This window comes from Mesoplodon bidens (genome assembly GCF_964165515.1).
Source record: "Mesoplodon bidens genome assembly, chromosome: 7".
In the NCBI taxonomy this organism is placed as follows: domain Eukaryota; kingdom Metazoa; phylum Chordata; class Mammalia; order Artiodactyla; family Ziphiidae; genus Mesoplodon; species Mesoplodon bidens.
In genome coordinates, this window is record NC_138164.1 from 111,822,384 (window position 1) to 111,840,991 (window position 18,608).

At 42.3% G+C, this 18,608-nt stretch overlaps 1 protein-coding gene across 13 annotated transcripts in view; it reads left to right on the forward strand.

Moving 5' to 3' along the window:
• Positions 1–18,608, forward strand: part of PPP6R3 (protein phosphatase 6 regulatory subunit 3) — a 130,316-nt gene that overhangs the window by 95,248 nt on the left and 16,460 nt on the right. For 9 of the 13 annotated variants that reach the window (XM_081238993.1, XM_081239001.1, XM_081239003.1 and 6 more), the window contains 5 exons: positions 3,905–3,991; positions 8,520–8,617; positions 10,311–10,365; positions 11,232–11,362; positions 15,886–16,007. In XM_081238993.1, coding sequence (XP_081095119.1) covers positions 3,905–3,991; positions 8,520–8,617; positions 10,311–10,365; positions 11,232–11,362; positions 15,886–16,007 — 493 coding nt within the window. The remainder of the gene's footprint in view (positions 1–3,904; positions 3,992–8,519; positions 8,618–10,310; positions 10,366–11,231; positions 11,363–15,885; positions 16,008–18,608) is intronic. The other 4 variants (XM_081238999.1, XM_081239000.1, XM_081238996.1 and 1 more) reach the window with 4 other exon arrangements.

Genomic DNA, 18,608 nt, shown 5'->3' on the forward strand with positions numbered 1-18,608 from the left:
ATCACTGAAATTGGCAGTTAAATAATAGATTGCTTATTCCCTACCTCCCTCCCCAAATAGATAGATTAGATGCACTGCCCTGATTTAGTTGGTTTTAGGATGATGGCTCAGATACCTCTCTGGGAATTATTTCAGGTATATTCATAGGACTTGGGTCAACCTGTAGTTCAGCACCAAATGCTTGAGTTAGTGCATTGTTAGGTTGCCCTGGCCTGTTCTTTATTTTCTAGCCACAGCCAGGATTCGTTCATTTATACAGCAAACACTCACCTATTCTACTGGCTGTGGGCCTGAGGACTTGCTCGGTTATGTAGGATAAGCTGTGCCAGCCCCAGGCTCCTGCCATCTTCTAGGGCAGCATCTGTCTTCCAGCTCCTATCACTTCTAGGGCAACATTTGAATTACCTTCTCTCTGAGATCTTTGAAGTACTTTAATCTTCTGACCCCATCATGCCAAAGTATATGAATAAGATATAGCTTATGTTTTTATGTTGGGAGTTTATCACGAGTAAAATTTGGTGTTTTAATTATATCCAGAGGCCGCATTGTTTTGACTAAGCTCCCAAACTGTAAAAATTGGTAAGGATTTAGATAGAGTAAATTTAGATAACATAGGCAGTGTTTCTGTACTGACTTTGGAAAATTGAGTTTGTTTCATTCTCGGCCTGCCTCTCCAAGGGTGAGGGTTTTTTTTTTTTAAGGTTGAGGTAGTTTAGGAGATAGTTTATGGAGGTTGTGTAGAGTAATACAGACATGCATGTATGAATTGCCTGGAGATCCAGCAGGTCAAGGTGGAATGTCTGAGGGTTTGCGTTTCTAACCATCCCCAGGTCATGTAAGTGCTGGGGGTCCACAGTGGGACCACGTGCAGCAAGGAGCAAGTGTCTGTAGCTTCCACTTTTCACTGGAGGTCACCAGTTATCAAGTTACCAGTTATCAAGTCATACTTAGGATTCTCCTAGCAACCTAATCAGCCAAGATGAAGAAAACTCTTATTTGCTTTTTCTTTTAACGACAGTTAATAAAACTGAAATTTTATTATGAAAGAAGGTAACAACTCAAAAGCTTTTTTTTCACTGCAACATCAAGAGTATAGTTTACTTAGAATGCATCTTGCTTGGCAAGAATGTTCTTCTGTACTTGTTCCTTTTTTTAAAGTTATGATTCTGTATTCTCATTTAGTGATTTACTAGTATTCGTGAAATATTTGAGGGGCTGCTGTGTGCTGGACACTGTGGATATTGCACTAAACAAGATTGGCAAAAATCCGTGCCTCAGTGGAGATGGAGGATAAACTAGGGGGAGGGAGTCGGGGAGTGTTTTGGGCAGATGTGCAATTTAAAATTAGGTGGTCTAGGAAAACGCCATGGAGAACATTTGTGTAGAGGCTGGAGGGAAGTGGGGGAGGGAGAGCGGGTGCAGAGGCCGGCACAGCGCCCGTGTGGCTGTATCAGAGCGGGCCAGGGAGAGGATGGGAGGAGAGGTTTAGGGGTTCTGCGGGTCAGATCTCATGCAGCTTCACAGCAGGCTCCTGGGGTTGTGATCTTAGTGAGATGAAACCGTTAGGTTCGGAAATGAAAAGTGACACGATTTGATGTCAGTGATTTAAAAGATCATTGTGGCTGCTGGATTGAGAATAGACTGTAGTGGGACACAAGGTCGAGGCAGGGACACTGGTTAGTTGCCTAATATAGTGTTAATCCAGACGAGGGAGAAACTTTCCACTAAGGAGGTGATAATAGACTTGATGAGAAGTGGTGGGATTTTAGGTTCCCTTTTGACAGTAGAGTGGACAGATGTGGGTGAGACAGAAGAAACAAGATGACTAAGATTTTAGCTGGAAGAAGAGGAATGAAAGAGGCATTTACTGAGCTGAAGATGCCTCAGAAGGGTTGTGTTTTGGAAGCTTAGATCAGGGACTGAGATGAACAAGTTTTCCCCTGTAGGTAAATTAAATGCTCTTTTAGCTCATTCTGTTAATAACGATTTCAGACTGGGTGTGGTGTAGGTAGAATCAGAATCCCCACATCTTTTAAAAACATAATTGAGAATGTGTGCAGGCATTGTGTTATTATTAATAATAACTTGGTAAAACAGTAGTTTCTTTTTGGAGGAAAAAATTAATTTCTTTGAGGATACAAGTTAAGGAGAATATATAAGGGGGTCACAGTGTCTGGCACATAGTAGTTGCTCAACAGAAGCTAGTTGCTTATTTTAATTAATGACCTGATGAAATCTTATTTTGTAGCAAAAAGTATGAATGAGGACACATTATATCCTTTTTGAACTTAAACAACAAGACATACTAGGAGTAGTCAGCTCCTTTTTTTTCTCTCTAGTTCACCGAGCTTGCTCTTTGAATTGTCTTTTTTGTGCCCTCCCCGCCCCCCGTGGTGCTGCACCCCTACAACACACATGGGCTTAATATGATTCTTGTACTGGCCAGCCAAGTTGCCCGAAGCTCCTAAATCCACTGCAGTGGAACAGCTTGACCTGGCTCTTGACTGCAGTTGCCCTGCAAGGTGCCAGCTGCCGTGACCAAGCAGTATTCCACCACCTCCTTTTTGCATCCTGGCTGGGCTCTCCTGGAACACCCTCACCCCCATATCTTTCCCACCAGCTTGCTAAAGCCACGGTCGACTCAAGCAGGTTCCCTTCATTGATCACAAAGTCTGCCTTTGATTTCATCAGGCCAGATTCAAAATTAGTGTGAATGCTTTCTCTATACTTTAGGGAGGATGGAGAGGGAATTAATTGGAAACACTGGGTTATTCACTTGGACTCAGTATCTTCACCAAAGATAGCCAGACAAAGGGAAAAGAGATTAATTTTATTCAGGCAGTGATTTATTCAGAATTTCATAAGCCATACCACGTACAAACTCAGTTGGATTCTACTTTGGGCTTCTTGAATCAGTGTTGGAACATCACAAAGCAAACCAGGCTGGTGTCTATAACTCTAGGCTTCTAGGCACAGCTTCAAGGGCTGGCAGGTAACGGCTGCTTGTGTCTCCCCCAAGGACAGTGCTCTCTGCCCAGAACACTTCTACAAAAAGTACGGGACGAATAACTCAGAAAATACAGTGTAAGTTACCCTTAGAAGTATAGTGCTTGTTCTTAGAATTTTACAGACTGTTCATATTTATTACTTGCTGTAGAGCAATTACTGTCATTAGTATGGTGCTTAGCCATTTGTATATCTTCGTTTCTAATTGTTAATACATTTATGAATTAATAAAAATCACTTAACCATGGATTGGTGAGCAGTTCGTGTTTATGCTTTTGCTTATTAATGTGAGTTGGTTTTAAGTTGTGAGGGCAGGGGGTTACGTTTTAAGCGGCAGAAGACTTGGGGTCTTGTAATGAGCAGGGGACTACTGACCTAAGTCATATTTAGCGTTTATGAACAAGACTTTTCTTAGAATGGGCAAGAAATGCAAGAATTTAAAGTGAAATGGTTGTATTAAACCTGACCTTTCTAATGGCTCATTAGTGATCCCTGGGAATTGCAACTTTCCCCTTCAGGCTTGGCACATTTAATTATTTTTATATTTTATCTGAGCCATTAACTTCTTCCCTCCCTTTGTAAACGTCTAATTGGAGATAATTACCAAAATCACTTAAGTGGAGTACCTCATCTCTCGCATGCTTTCTGGTGCTGTTAATCGTGAGTCAAGTAACCACAGGTGGGCAGCAGAAGGAGAGGTAGCCAAACCATCCGGTTGAGTGAAGTGTACCCTTGAATTATTGGGTGGATTTTTACAACTTAGCTGTTACTTACTTTTGTTCCTGCTATTGTTAACACATTGAGAGAAAAACTAAATGTGATTTTTCCGTAAAAATGCTGATACAAATGTCCAAAACTTTTCTCTGTTAAATAGTTTTTTACATTTCTATGCATATAGGTTACAACCTGCCATATTCATTCATCCAGTGATGATGAAATTGACTTTAAAGAAACGGGTTTCTCACAGGATTCTTCTTTGCAGCAAGTGAGTCATGCCTAAAGTTTTGCTTTTTGTTTTATTTTAAATGCTTAGTTTAGTTGCCATTTGTGAATCAGCGTTGGAGTGAGACATGCAATTAGGTTGTGATTTGGGGTTAACCTGTTAGCTAGGCAAAGACATTTAGAAGAGGAAGTGTTGGGTACATGAGAGGAAGGTTTATGTTGATTGTAATTCCAGGGAATGTTTCTTCAGATCTGATAATGATGATGGGTAAATTTTCAGGAGATTTGAATGAACTGAACAGTTCAGTAAGCACCTCAGACATACTCATTATGCAGACCTGCACAGTAGACAGTTCCTGCAGTAGAGGTCTGTGGATAAGAATAAAAAGACTTGTTTAACGTCAGTGAAAGTAACTTTCACAATATTCCTGAACCCCAAATGGCTTACGTGTTTCCAATATCTTCAAATTGTGTAGTGACATCTAAGTTAAGTTGTAATTGAAGTAATTCATTGCCACCCTGTCCTCCTGTTCCCAAATTCATCGCTTTTATCAGCTGCTGGTAATCTTTGCGGGGGAGAGAGCAGGATATAGAAATAAATGTGCTGATTTATCATCCATTGGTGGTTCTTGGGGAGGTGAGGAATGATTTCACTATCTCCACTGGGTATCAGGTTTGGGAGCTAAATAGAGAAGAGCCCCTTTGAAAGTTATCAGCTCTTCGTATGAAGAAGTTGCCCTTAGTCAGGACCAGGTCTTAGCCTGTCAGTTGATTTGGGTGGCAGTGGAATTAACGTAGTCACCTTCCCACCTGGCACTGAATGTTGCTTAGCTTCCTTTTTCTCCATCTTTAAGCCCCTTTTACCAAGGTCAGGATGAAGCTTCTGATGCTTATGCTGGCTGGCCTTGCCTTTCGGTGTCCAAGTAGACTGACAGACTCTGGTGTAGGTTGAGCTAAGCAGTTTCTTGGTTTGATACTAAGGCAATTTAACATTCATGTTTTCAGGCTAGGCCTGAGGTAGCATTTTGGTGGCTGGCAGGCTTCTCTTGATTCTTGACACTGCCCTTTGGAAGCCAGCCTCCCGAGGAGAGGGGCGGGGAGCTGTCGAGCAGCAGGGCCTTGTTGCCACCTCTCACCTTGGCTTGCTGTCCGGCAGCAGTGGCCACCCCGTAGGCCCAGCTGGCTCACTGTGAGCCCTCATGCCTTTGAGCAATCCTTGCCCGACCCTGGAGCGCCTGGACAGTATTGAATTGGTCCCCTCGTCCTGGTCTGAACCCCAGTGCTACACATTGCTCCACCCCTACAAAGAAGCTTGATGGTGTACAGTGTACATTTTCAAGATGATTTTGATCTGGCGAATAGCTTTAAGAAAAAGAATGCCCTTATACATCTATTTGTAAATAAGCTAATAAACTCGGAACTTCCGGGCAACTGATTTAATCGGGAACTGGTGACATTTTGGTACCAGGAAAGTGGATTCCCTTACATCTCTTGAAATCTGGTTACAGGGTCATAGCTTTTCTGGGGAGAATTTCCTGACATTTTTTTGCTTTGACTGCTGATGTGCATATAAGGCAAGCCCAGTCACCAAACTGCCTTAACACCAAGCTACTGTTCCTGTGGGTTTTATCCAGTTTATGTAACCCTGTAAAAGTAGGAAGAATAATTATTCTTTTCTGATTGACAGCCTTCCAGTAAACTTCTCTTTGCATGTTTAAACTATACACCAGTCATGTATCATTTTGAAAATAAACATACTCCAAAGCATTTTTTTCTGAATTTAAGAATACAAATCTAGGTTAATGTAGGAATTTCATGCTGGTCTCCTTTATAATCAGTTTATATATATCAATTTGAGGTTCTCATTCACATCTAAAGCTAGGTCTGTTGGTAACGCTCTAGTACAGAGAGCTTAGGGCAGCTCACTTAACAGACCTGGGGGGGCCATACTTGACTTGGGGTGTGCTCGCAGCCTTGGTGCCCCTTCTGGTTTCCTCACCTCCGGAGCTTGACTCTTCCTCCTCCTAAGGCTGCCTCACAGCGTAAAGGGTGAGGAGGTCTTCCTCGTGCGGTGTTTGAAGAGCTAGGGCTGGCTGCCAAGGGTGGACACCGCTCCCGCTGCCCCCGTCCCCAACAGGCTTGTTCACAGGCCATCAGGTCTGTGGATGGGGACTTTCTGTTGCCCAGGTGGGTCCACCCAAGAGATTTACTTAAGAAAGCGGTGGGCTCCCTTCTCAGTGACTTGAACAGTCCCTGGCTTTGTCCAGGATGACAGTTCTGAGACGTGTGGGGTTTTTTCCCCTTTTTTGCTTAATTAAAAGTTTTTAATAATTGCACAACTGTATGGTGCTTTCCAGGTTTGGATTTCTCAGAGTCCAAAACACTTTTATAAAGCTTTAAATAGAATACAGTAGCAGTCTTCACTTATGTGGGTTTAGTAAGCCTCGATGGCTTTATTAGTCAAAATCAGATTTGAAACCTAAGTTCTTTGCTGGTTTTATCTTCCTAGAAGCTACAGTAGACTCAGAACTAATGAGGACTACGGTTTGTTGGTTTTCTTTTTCCTCTGCGTTACTACGTGGAGGCTGTGTCTGTCAGCTGCTATATATCTCCCCCCATAGATGAAGAGAGACAATGCAGATATGTGTGTGCATGTTTATGTGTATCTGTGTATGTATCTATATGTTTGTACATGTATGCATTCACACATGTATTTGTAATACACTTAGTATTTGCATTCTGTTATGAAGCATTTAAAGTATTATGAAGCATTTAAAGGAACACTTTTGGGAATATTTCTTCCCTTTTACACCCACAAGATTTTCAGTATGATCTCTAGAAGTACAAAACATTTAAAGAAAAAGAAGAAAAAAAAAAGAATCAAAACAGTTGAAAAGGACCTTTTCCCCTTGTGCAACCAAATTTCTAATCTGTCAATAAACTCAGAGCCTGGCTTATACTGCTTGCTCGGAAGAAGGACTTCGTGATTCTTTGCCACACCTTTGAAGCTACCAACCATGCGTCATACCTTATAAAAGATAAAGAAATTCAGACAAGTTGGTTTCTTTCTACTTATAATATTTTATATTCGTATGTCCAAAACTCAGCCCAGCCTCCCAGAACTTGTCCCTACCGTTCTGCTTTCACCCAAACTCCCACAGCTTTGGTGTACCTTACCAAATGCACCCCTGGGGGGCTGGCCCCAAGTGCTTGTGTGCTCATGTAGTATTGTCTCTTTGGGCAAGAAAGGGAGCAGCCGGAAAGTGTGAGAGTGAACAGAGGGGTGGTGGGTATCGAGTTAGAGAAAAGTGAGGTTTTAGTTCTCGGTAAACTAGATGCAGCATTTTTTAGACCTAAGGAAAAGATGCCTTCCAAAGCCAAATATAAGGTTTATTTTTAAATTATCCACTATTTGGATTATCCATGCCATAATTCCCTGCCACCAGAATGAATAATCAGGAATTAACGGCAGAGGCATTTCTGCAGTGTTTGTCTGCAGGGTAGAGTCCGTGGGCTCTGCTCAGATGGAGAACCGAGGAGAACTTGGCCTTCCCAGTAGTGGCCTCAGGAGCAACGCTTTTAGTTCAGCTGCCAGCTGCTACTTGTGCCCGCGCGAGGTCCGTACACAGCTCTGTCCGTGGGCAGCACGCACGTTATTTGTCTCCATACTTATTGCTCAGGGCAGAGTGAGGAGTGGCACTTGCATATCTTCATCTATTCTTTACTCCTGACTGAGAACATGGAACACGTTTGCTGACCTCGCTTGTTCCCCCGGGCCTGCTTTTTGTTTGAAATTAGAATAGCAGCGTTTTTGTGGAGTCTGTTTTAACATTCCCCCTTTCTCGCCTAAGAGAACCCAAGTGAGCCTGGTGCTCTCTAGAAACGGTGTAGTAAACAAGAGCCGACTCCTGCATGGGTCTTTCAGTGTTGTAGGCTTTTCAGAGTGATTTTGGATCAGTGTTACAGCTTTCTGTCCTCTCTCTAAGGTAGGTAGGATAGTAGTTACTTTTCTACTCTTCCTAGCCTCTGAGCCTTAAATCTTTTTTTAAAGAAAATGAAGTGTCCCTGAACATTGTGTTGTAGGATTGTGATTGTGATTATTAGTCATTCTTTCTCTGGTGCCATGTTGCTGTAGTGGACTGTGGGTGGGGCGATGCAAAGAGGGAGGAGGATGGGTGGTTACCATTGGTTGGGTCTTAAGATAAGGTTGGTTGTGTTCAGAGGTGACTGATACACCTTATAATTTCAGACTGTCACATGTCACTTGATCACCCTTTGAACTAGACCCAAACCTCTCTCTAAAGATAATTCGGAATAGAGGTCAGTGGTCACTTAACATTTCTTACATGACATGTGCATTAGAATAATTTATGGACCAAATTCCAAACACTTCCTTTTTGGGGTAAATCGTGTCTGAAATTATTTGATTTTTTTTTTTTTAGAAAAACACACCAACTTTTTAGGCCCTATGGCTATATAAATAAGATGATTTCTGGAAAACAAATGAGCAAATAGTATGTAGAATGTCATTAGAATCATTATATCACTGTCACTGGTCCTGGGGTTGCCAGGCCTTTTCTGATTATCAGATGCAACAAATGACGTCCAATTTTATTGACCAGTTTGGCTTCAACGATGAGAAGTTTGCAGATCAAGATGACATTGGCAAGTGAGTATATCTTCTGTTTGCAAAACTGTCTCCTACACTCCTGCTCTTTGTGAGACGCTTTGGTTCTCTTGGATTCTTGGAACCCTTTTGCATTCGTGAGTTGGGAGGAACCTGCCCTCCAAGTGTTCCTTCAGTTCCAACCTATCAGCCTGAAGCACCCAGACAACATGTAGGAATAGAGTGTCACTCCCACAGAGCAGGCTTGCCCTTGGGCTTGACATCTTTCACAGAGGTTTATTTGTATCAGGTGTAGGAACTCCAGTCATTGTTCTTCTCTTTGAGGTTTTAGTGCTAGATCACATCATCTAAAGTAGTTAATCCCTGTGTCAGTTACCTAGCGACCTGGCTTGAGCAGGCGTGGTTCTTTTACAGCACACAGTGAATGGGGCATCCTGTTATGGCTGGGCAGCTCTACCCCATGTGTGTTCTCTTCTCTAGGTGACTAGCCAGAAGGCAGAGTTGGGGTTTTCCCCCCGAGAGCCAGGCCGTAAGTTCATTCATTCTGCAGTCAGGGAAAGAGGAGCACAGAAATGGGAATTATTGGTAATGTGCAGAATTAATGGGTAGAAGATGTGTGGGCCATCCACAGAAATGAAAACAAATGTTCTAGCATCTGACCTTGGGAAATGAGGGGTATTTATAAATGAAGTATTTACAAGAGGTGTATGACAGCTCACCAGGCCAAGTTCTGTCTCACGGGGGCTCCCTGATGATGGTCGCCAACACCGAGCATCTCTCAGGGTTCCCCACTAGCAGTAGATGCTCAGTAGTTGGTTGAACTACAGCCAGTGGAGGCTGTTGTTTGTCGTAAGTTGCAGTTTATGGCAGGTGAGAAGCTAAAAGACTTTTTCCGTCACACTCTAATTGTGCCAAACAACATGCTGTGTTGGCACAGGGGCCTGGAGGCTCCACTGTAAGTAGAGCAGTAGCTGAAGGCTGTCAGCTGCCCTAAGAATCGGCTCATTTAAATCCAGAAAGAGCAAGGACTCGGTGTTTGTGTCTGTACCCCAGGAGCGCTCACACCAGAGCCTGCAGGTTCCCCCGCGTGGCATCTCAGCATTTGCCTGTCTGGACTCATTTATTAAGAGTTACTAGTTAGGAATCCATAGTCTCTTTAGAATTTGTATTGGGTATTTGGAACAATGTTTGATGAGAACAGATCTTTTAAGGATTATAAAATAGTCCCACCTACTCAAAAATTGTTTAATAGGCTCTGAATTCTTTTACTCCCTACTTTCTTCCTAACTATGCCATATTATAGCATAAGATTTCAGGGGTATCTGTGTGTTTTATGTATGAATTTGACTATACCTGGAGAAAGTTCAGGGTCTGACAGCTTCTGTGACCTTTTTCGTGCTTTGACCTGTTTCTTCTTTGCAAATAACCTTTTTGGGGTTATGAAGTATGGCCCATGGAACCATGGTTTCTACCATGGATGTTAAAAATCTTTTATAGGAAGGCTTCGAGGGTGTGTTTATTATGTCGCAAAAGGCTTCCATTCCAGCCTTCCCATCCTGTGTAAATTCCTTATACCAAGGGAGGAGGTATCATTTAATGCAAGCAGAGTTTGTTTGTTGTTACTTAACAGAGATTTTAATGATAGTGTAAATATTTTAAATTTGAAGAATTTCACAAATACTGTTTCTGAGTCTATAGATAATTAACTATTCTTGCACTTATATTTTGTTTACAGTGTTTCTTTTGATCGGGTATCAGACATCAACTTTACTCTCAATACAAATGAAAGTGTAAGTATTAAGGCCTGTCGCGAGCAACAAGGCATACGTGAGATGGACAGGTGGGAATGGGGTTCTCTCAGAGCCTGCCTACAAGAGCTGTGTGCACTGGGACCCCTGCGCCCTAGGAAACTTTGTCTTAGATTGCTGTGACTTCAGCCACTCACATGACCTGCCTGTCCCCTGTGGGCATGTGAATTTGCAACCCTGGTTTAAGTTGTGACAGGGCTAATAAAACCAGTGTAGATATTGAGCTTCCAAGACTGCTATTTGACTCCAGCCTGCTGCCTCTTAAATCTGCTGAATGTCACCAGGAGCGAAACTTGGGCTAGATCACGGCCAGCCTCTCATCGCCAGGCGGTTCTGAAACGCCAAGTCAGCCACATCAGCAGATTGACACAGGATTAGTGTCATTTGAATGGGCACAATGTTGATTTTTATGTCACTTAACGTGAGAGACCAATGGTTTATCTGCTGTTGTGATAAGTTAGAAACTAACCGATTGGACCATGACACTCATCACTGTTTAGCTGGCCCGGTAAAAGAAGAGCTTTTTGTGTTAGGGTAGGTCTGGGGCTGCATCTTAGGTAGGTGGGCCAGGGAGGCTCTTAGAATTAAAATGGTGCTTTCACCAGATGAAAGTGAGTATATGTAGACAGTCTCAGTTTCTTGTATGCTAGTTTTGAAGCCAGTCTTTTGGGGGAAACTTTCTGTTGTTACTTACACAGAAGCTGACATTAGATGCTTACATTTTATCTTGGTGTATGTGATAGGCACAGTTTTTTTTTAAAGGATATAGAAGAAGATGATTTACGTTGGTAACTTTTGCGGAAAATAACTTGATTTTAAAATTGATTTTCTCTCTCATTTTTATTTAGGGAAATATTGCCTTGTTTGAAGCATGTTGTAAGGAAAGAATACAGCAGTTTGATGATGGTGGCTCTGATGAGGAAGATATCTGGGAGGAAAAACACATTGCATTTACACCAGAATCCCAAAGACGATCAAGGTGAAAAAAAGTTCGTTACAGTAGTAATAGTATCCAATGCATAAAGCAAATGATTATTAGGAGACGTACATTGTAACCTCTCCAAACATATATGTTTGACCTAGAGATCAGTGCTTTTGTCATGATCAGAAATGCCCTTGTAAATTGATGGGAGTTGGTGCCACTGCACTTGTCTGCAGTGTGAACAAATCAAGGTAATCTACTTGAAAATGCTTGAAGTGTTTAGACATAGTTCATGAAACGTTGTGACACAGCCTCTTCTTATTGGGAAATGATGCTGAGGAATGTAGTCCTATCGTGCTTTGAGTAAACGTTCCCTTACCAGTAATAAGAGCAGCAGCTGAGTTATGTGTTGTTTCTTACAAAAGACTGAAAGTTTCCCCGGGGAAGGGAAAAGTTGTTTCTAAAAGTTAATTTAACTTGGGGAGACAGAGTCATGTCATTTGATACCCACTGGGATCAACCCAGTGTCTCCCCTCTCCCCCTCATTTTTAAAATTCACTCTATCCAAAAACCCCAGTTACAATGCAGAGCTTGCCAGACTGGATAAAAAAATAAGGCCTGGGCTTCCCTGGTGGCACAGTGGTTGAGAGTCTGCCTGCCGATGCAGGAAACATGGGTTCGTGCCCCGGTCCGGGAAGATCCCACATGCCGCGGAGCAGCTGGGCCCATGAGCCATGGCCGCTGAGCTTGCGCGTCCGGAGCCTGTGCTCCACAACAGCGAGAGGCCCACATACCGCAAAAAAAAAAAAAAAAAAAAAAAAAGGCCTGATTCATGCTACAGATGGGAAATAATTTAGATTATTTAAAAACTTAAAAAAAAATTTAAACAGGGTAAAATTAAAGGTAGAGAGGGATCTATATTAATATTAAAGTAGATTTCAAAGGAAAAGGATAAAGGAAAGGTCATACAGGGATTATTAGAAGGACATAATGCCATTTGTAAATGTCTACATATCTAATAACAAGGCTTCAAAATAGAGCAAAAACTGATAGAACTGTGAAGAGAAGTAGGCAGATTCCACAATTATAATCAGATATTTCAATACTCCTCTCCCAGTAATTGATAAAACAATAGGCCATAAAAATATAGAACACTTAAATAATACTATCAACCATCTTCACCTGCTGGGCATTTATAAAGTACTGCACCCAACTCCACAGCAGAATGTGTATTCTTTTCAAGTATACATGAAATATTTACCAAGAGAGATCATATTTGGGCCATAAAGCAAGTCTCAGTAAAAAGGTTTCAAGTCATACAAAATACACTGTCTGACCCCAGTGGAATTAAATTAGAAATCAGTAACAGATCTCTAGAAAATCTCCAAATATGTGGAAACAAATAACACATGAGTTAAAGAAAAAAATCATAGGGGAAGGGACTTCCCTGGTGGTCCAGTGGTAAAGAACCTGCTTTACAATGCAGGGGACGCGGGTTCGATCCCTGATCAGGAAACTAAGATCCCACATGCCACGGGGCAACTAAGCCTGCGCGCCACAACTACTGAGCTCGTGCACCTCAGCTAGAGAGCCTGCCTACCACAAACTACTAAGAGCCCATGTGCTCTGGAACCCCACACGCCACAACACCAGAGCCTACGTGCCCTGGAGCCTGCACACCACAACTAGAGGGGAGCCCACATGCCGCAGCAAAGAGCCTGCATACCTCAACGCATATCCCGTGTGCCGCAACTAAGACCCGATGCAGCCAAAAATAAATAAATAAAATAAATAAATAAATAATCAATCAATCTTAACCAAAAAAAAAAAACATTTTAAAAATCACAGGGGAAGTTGCACGGTACTTTGAATTGAAAGAAAATGAAAACACAGTATATCAGGATTTGGACCTTGCAACTGCAACAGTACTTAAAGGATCATTTGTAGCACTAACTGCTTACATTAAAAAAGAAATATCTCAAATCAGTGAGCTCAACTTCCACCTTAAGAAATGACTAGAAATACAAAACAGAAAAACAGTAGGGAAAATCACTGTAATCAATGAGTCATGACTAAAAGTTGTTCTTTGAGAAGATTAATAAAACTGATATACCTCTAGACAGAATGGTCAAGGAAAAAAGAGAAGATACACATTATTAATATCAGGAACAAGAGAGATGACATCACTATACAGAGTCTACAGATACTAAAAGGATAATAAGGAATATTAGGAGCAGCTCTATGCCAATAAATCTGACAACTTAGATGATCTCTGAAAGACAAAAACTACCAAATAAATCTCAAGCAAAAAACGATAATAACCCAAGTTGTCCTATATCAAAGAAGTTGAATTTTTAGTATAAAACTTCCCACATACACACAAAAAACTCAAGGTCCAGATGGTTTCTCTTTGGTGAATTCTACCGAACATTTCAGGAAGAAATTACACCAGTTTTTACAAAAGCTTCCAGAAAATTGAAAAGGAGGGACTAGTACCCATCTCATGCTATGAAGCCACATCATTGTAACTTGATACCAAAAGTTGGCATTGCATTACATGATATGAAAAGAAAAGTGACCTATTATTCTCATGAACATAGGTACAGAAACTCCTTTAAAAATTTTAGCAAATAAATGCAACGATACGTCATGATCATGCAAGGTTTATTCCAGCAATGCAGAGTTGGTTTAACATTTGAAAATGAGTCAGAAGGCATGTGGCTGAATCCAACATCTATTTCTGATAGGAATGCTCAGCAAACTGGATAGAAGAGAATTTTCTTCAACTTATTTAAAGCTTCTCCAGTCAACCTACAGTTAGCATCATACTTAATGGTAAAAGACTAAATGATTTCCCCCCAAGGTCAGGAACAAAACAAGGATATCTGTTCTTACCACTGCTTTTCATTATTGTGCTTGAGGTTCTAGCCAGTGCAGTAGGTCAAGAAAAAGAAATGGTTTCTAGATTGGAAAGGAAAAGGTAAAATTACCTTTGTTCATAGACAGTGTTACTATCTATGTAGAAAATGTGTTGTAATCTACGAAAAGACTACTAGAACAATTAACAATTAAGTGGGTTTAGCAAGATTGCACGACCTTGGATCAATATAATTGTATTTTTACATACTGCAGCCAACAATTAGAATTAAAATTACTAAACAGTACTATTCATAGTAGCATCAAAATGTTAAATATATAGGGGTAAATCTGACAAAAGACGTGCAAGGGCCATACACTGAAAATTATAGAACAGCTGAGAGAAATCAAGACTTGATAAATGTTTAAGAATTGGAAGACTTAATATTGTTAAGATGCCAGTTCTCCCCAGATTGATCTAGATTCAGTGCAATCCCAAACAAAATCATAACAGGTTTTTTTGGTAACTATTGACAAGTTGATTTTTAAATTCATATGAAAATGCAAAGGACCTAGAATAACCAAAACAACTTTCATTAAGAACAGCATTAGAGATCCCCGGAAAAAAAGATGAAAGGGGACCTCTAAGCTCCTATCTGAACTTCATTCCAGCATCATTACATTTACAGCTACACCGTGAAAGAGAGAAGGAAAGCCTGACAGGAGCCATGAGCCTCTAGCAAACCAGTTCCCAAATACAGGTCTGAAGACCCAGAGCTTTTAAAAAAAAAAAAAAAAAGAACAGCATTAGAGTATTAACACTACCTGACTTCAAGGTACAGTAATTAAGACGGAATAGATCAGGGGGACAGAATAGAGAGCCCGTAAGTAGACCTACACACATATGTAGACATCTGATGTATGGTGGAGCTGCAAAAGCAGATCAGTGGAGAAAGGATAGTCTTTTGAAGACATAGTGCTGGAACAGTTGGACATCTATATGTAAAAAAATGAACTTAGTCCATACCTCTTACTGTATATACACATTAACCCAAAATGGATCTTAGGCCTAAATGTAAGACATAAAACCAGAAAACTTAATACTGGAAAATCTTTGTGACCTTGGGTTAGGCAAAGGTTTCTAAGATACAACACCAAAAGCGCTATACATGAAAGAAAATTTTGATAAGTTAAACTTTATCAAAATTAAACACTTCTATTCTTCAAAAGACATTTAATATTAAGAGAATGAAAAGACAAGGCATACACTAAGAGAAAACAGTTGCAAATCCTATATCTGATAAAGGACTTCTGTGTAGAGCATATAAAGAACTCTCGTAACTCTATAGTAATAAAAAAGACAACCCAATTTTTAAAATAGGCTAAAGATGTGAAAAGAACACTTGAGAAAAGAAGATGAGCACTTGAGAAGAAGCTCAGCATCCTTGGTATTTAGGGAAATGCAGAATCACGCCACCAGGGGACACCTCCACACACCCTCCAAACAAGGCAGTTGTTTAGATTATGATCTGTGTCTTCAAGCAAAGCCCAAGTGGTAGAGCAGTGGGAGACCCAGAGTAGGATCAGTCTTAACAGAATGACGGGCAGATTGGATCCAGGTGAAGCGCAGTACGATCTTTTTGTTGTTGGAGGACTTTTGAATTCTTTGGATTTAGTTGGTGGCTGACAGGCAACATTAAATATTTTGGTCCTTTTTTTCTTAGCTCGGGGAGTACAGACAGTGAGGAAAGTACAGACTCTGAAGAAGAAGATGGAGCAAAACAAGACTTGTTTGAATCCAGTAGTGCCAACACAGAGGATAAAATGGAGGTAGACCTGAATGAACGTAAGTTGCCTTCTTCTTCCATATCAGCCGCTGTGTGTTGGAGATAGCCTACAGTATCTGAGATGTCTTCTGAAGGAATAGTTAAGTTGAAGCACATGTCATTTGAGTCCCCTTGAAGGTTTAATTCTCAAGGACCGGGCCTAAGGGAAGGAGCAAGTTACTCCTTTGATGGGAGAGCATCTCTTTACGGTTTGGAAACCTTCTGTGTGAGTCTGTCTAGAGGACAGAGCACGCTGTCCTCTGGCTAAAGGGGAAAGACCGTAGATTCTGGAAAGATGAGGAAAGACTGATCTGTAGAATCAGGAGTGCACTTAAACCAGAGGAAACACCTTAAAGCTCGAACAGTTTTAAATGGGTTCTTCACGGTTTATTTATGAATCCTGTAATCCTAAAACTTGTCCAGCTAAGTGCTTATTTATGTTTTGCTACTTGCTAAGAAGACTTGTGTTAGCTGGCCTTTTAAAACTACTGTTAACTTCTCAGCGTCCAGACAAATTTTTTTGTGAAAGACGCATGTGGGTTGCTACTAGGGCTTTCCTCAAGGCTGAAAGGGCTTCCTGTTACCCAGGAAGGCCTTTAGGACTCAGTTCCAGAGGCTGAAACCCAGCTCTGGAGGTCAGTCAGGTTCAACCTCCTCGTAACCTCAGAGTTTAGCAGTAATCCAGCAAATCCCACGTGTTACAGATCCGAAAACGGAGAGCCAGAGAGGAAGTACAGATCCTCTGTCCTCTCACTCCTTTCCCAGCTCACCTTCTTCACGAGGACGTGATACAGTTCAAATCAGCACGCCTTTATCAGGTTCCTCCTGTGTGCCAGGAGCTTAGAGCCTACTGACGAAATGGAGAGGTTCACCGTCCGGTGTGATGAGGACGGCGGGCCAGGGGAGCTCAGGGGGGGCCCGGCTCACCCCAGGCATCTGCAGAGACTTCCCAGAGAATGGGATGCATACTAAGGACAAGCAGGGAATCAGTCAGTTTGCACAGAAGGCAACTCGCATGCAGGCGCAGAGCTGTTTAATACAGCTCAGGAGAAGGGTGAGGTGGGGGAGGTGAGGCCAGAGGCCAGAGGAGGATTTCATCCTGTAGGCTGTAGTCCTCCTCCTGAGGGTTTTACTAAGACTTACAGTAGATCTGTTTGGAGATGATCGCTGTGGGCAGCAGCGTGAGAGCTGGGTTAGAAAGCGCACACTGGAGACAGGAAAACCAGCAAGAGACTCACCATTACATGTGAGAAGTGGCAAGGGCTGATCAGGACAGGGGCCAGGCAGCAGGGACAGGGAGACAGGCTGGAGACCCTGATCTTCTACCTCTAGAATGTGTGTGTGTTCACGTGTGCGGTTCAGTAGTGTTGAGTGTATTCACATTATTGTGCAGTAGATCCTCTAGAACTTTTTTGTCTCGCGAGGCTGAAGCTGCACCCACTAAACAACCACTCCCCGTTCCCCCTGCCCCAGCCCCCGGCAGCCACCATTCTACCTTCTGTCTCTGTGAATTTGACTCCTCTAGGGACCTCGTCTAAGTGGAATCACAGAGTATTTGTCCTTCTGTGACTGGTGTATTTCCCTTAGCATGATGCCCTCCAGGGTCATCCATGTTGGAGCGTATGGCAGGATTTTCTTCTTTTTTAAGGCTGAATAATATTTCAGAGTCTGTGGTTCTCTGAGGTCACTGGGTGGGTGATAAGTGACTTGGAGAGAGAGCACACACTTGGTATGACTCACTACCACTGTCACGGTGACGCTGGAGCTGGGTGTGGGGACAGGGAGAGACGGAGGGGGAGCATCCTGGATGAAGGTCCCATTCACCCTTACTCGATGGGGTGCGGCCTTACAGGTCTCAGCCCTCCTGACTCTGCTCCTTGGGAAGGGCTTCCTTTGCACTGACAGGTCCAGGTCCACAGGGGTCGAGGTGGGGCCGGGGAATGGGGGACGCTTCTCTTCTAGGGCTCTGAGCTGCCTCACCGCCCTGACTTTGAGAGCCTCTGCCATTCCCAGCAATCTCTGTGGCTTCTTTCAGTGGTTTTGGGGACTGTTGAGTTTTTAATGTTAGACTAATTCTGGGGAGCTAATCTGGGAAAGAATATCCCAAAATGATAACAACAACAGGAAAGTCATTTTTGTGTAGCCTAATTTAGTTATGAAGTGGAACTTTGACTTGGATGGAATGAGTCTAGGACTTTGCATATGGTGGGCAGGCAAAAATGCCTGTCAGGTTGTTCCTTCTAAGGTTGCAGGTGAGGTTTTCAGACATTGAGGTATCATCCCTTCTCGGTGCCAGTGGAGCCCAGCCGCACACACACAGAGTGCAGTGCAGGAAGCAGGCCCTCATTTAACCCTCAGGAGTAAGCAGATGGTCGTATCCCAACTGAACAAATGAGGAAAACCAGGCTAAGGGGAGTTAAATAACTTGCCCAGAGTCACAGTAAGGTGGTGTGTCTGTAAAATTGGTACACTTCTGTTGTACACAGGTACTTCTCGGTCATTTGTCTCGAGGAGAATCCCCAAATAGCTAGCAGATTCCCTAGTCTAGCATTCCTTGCTTACAGCCTGGAGCTTGCAAATTGTGATTGAAAACACCCTGATAAAGAACAGTGGTCCCCACA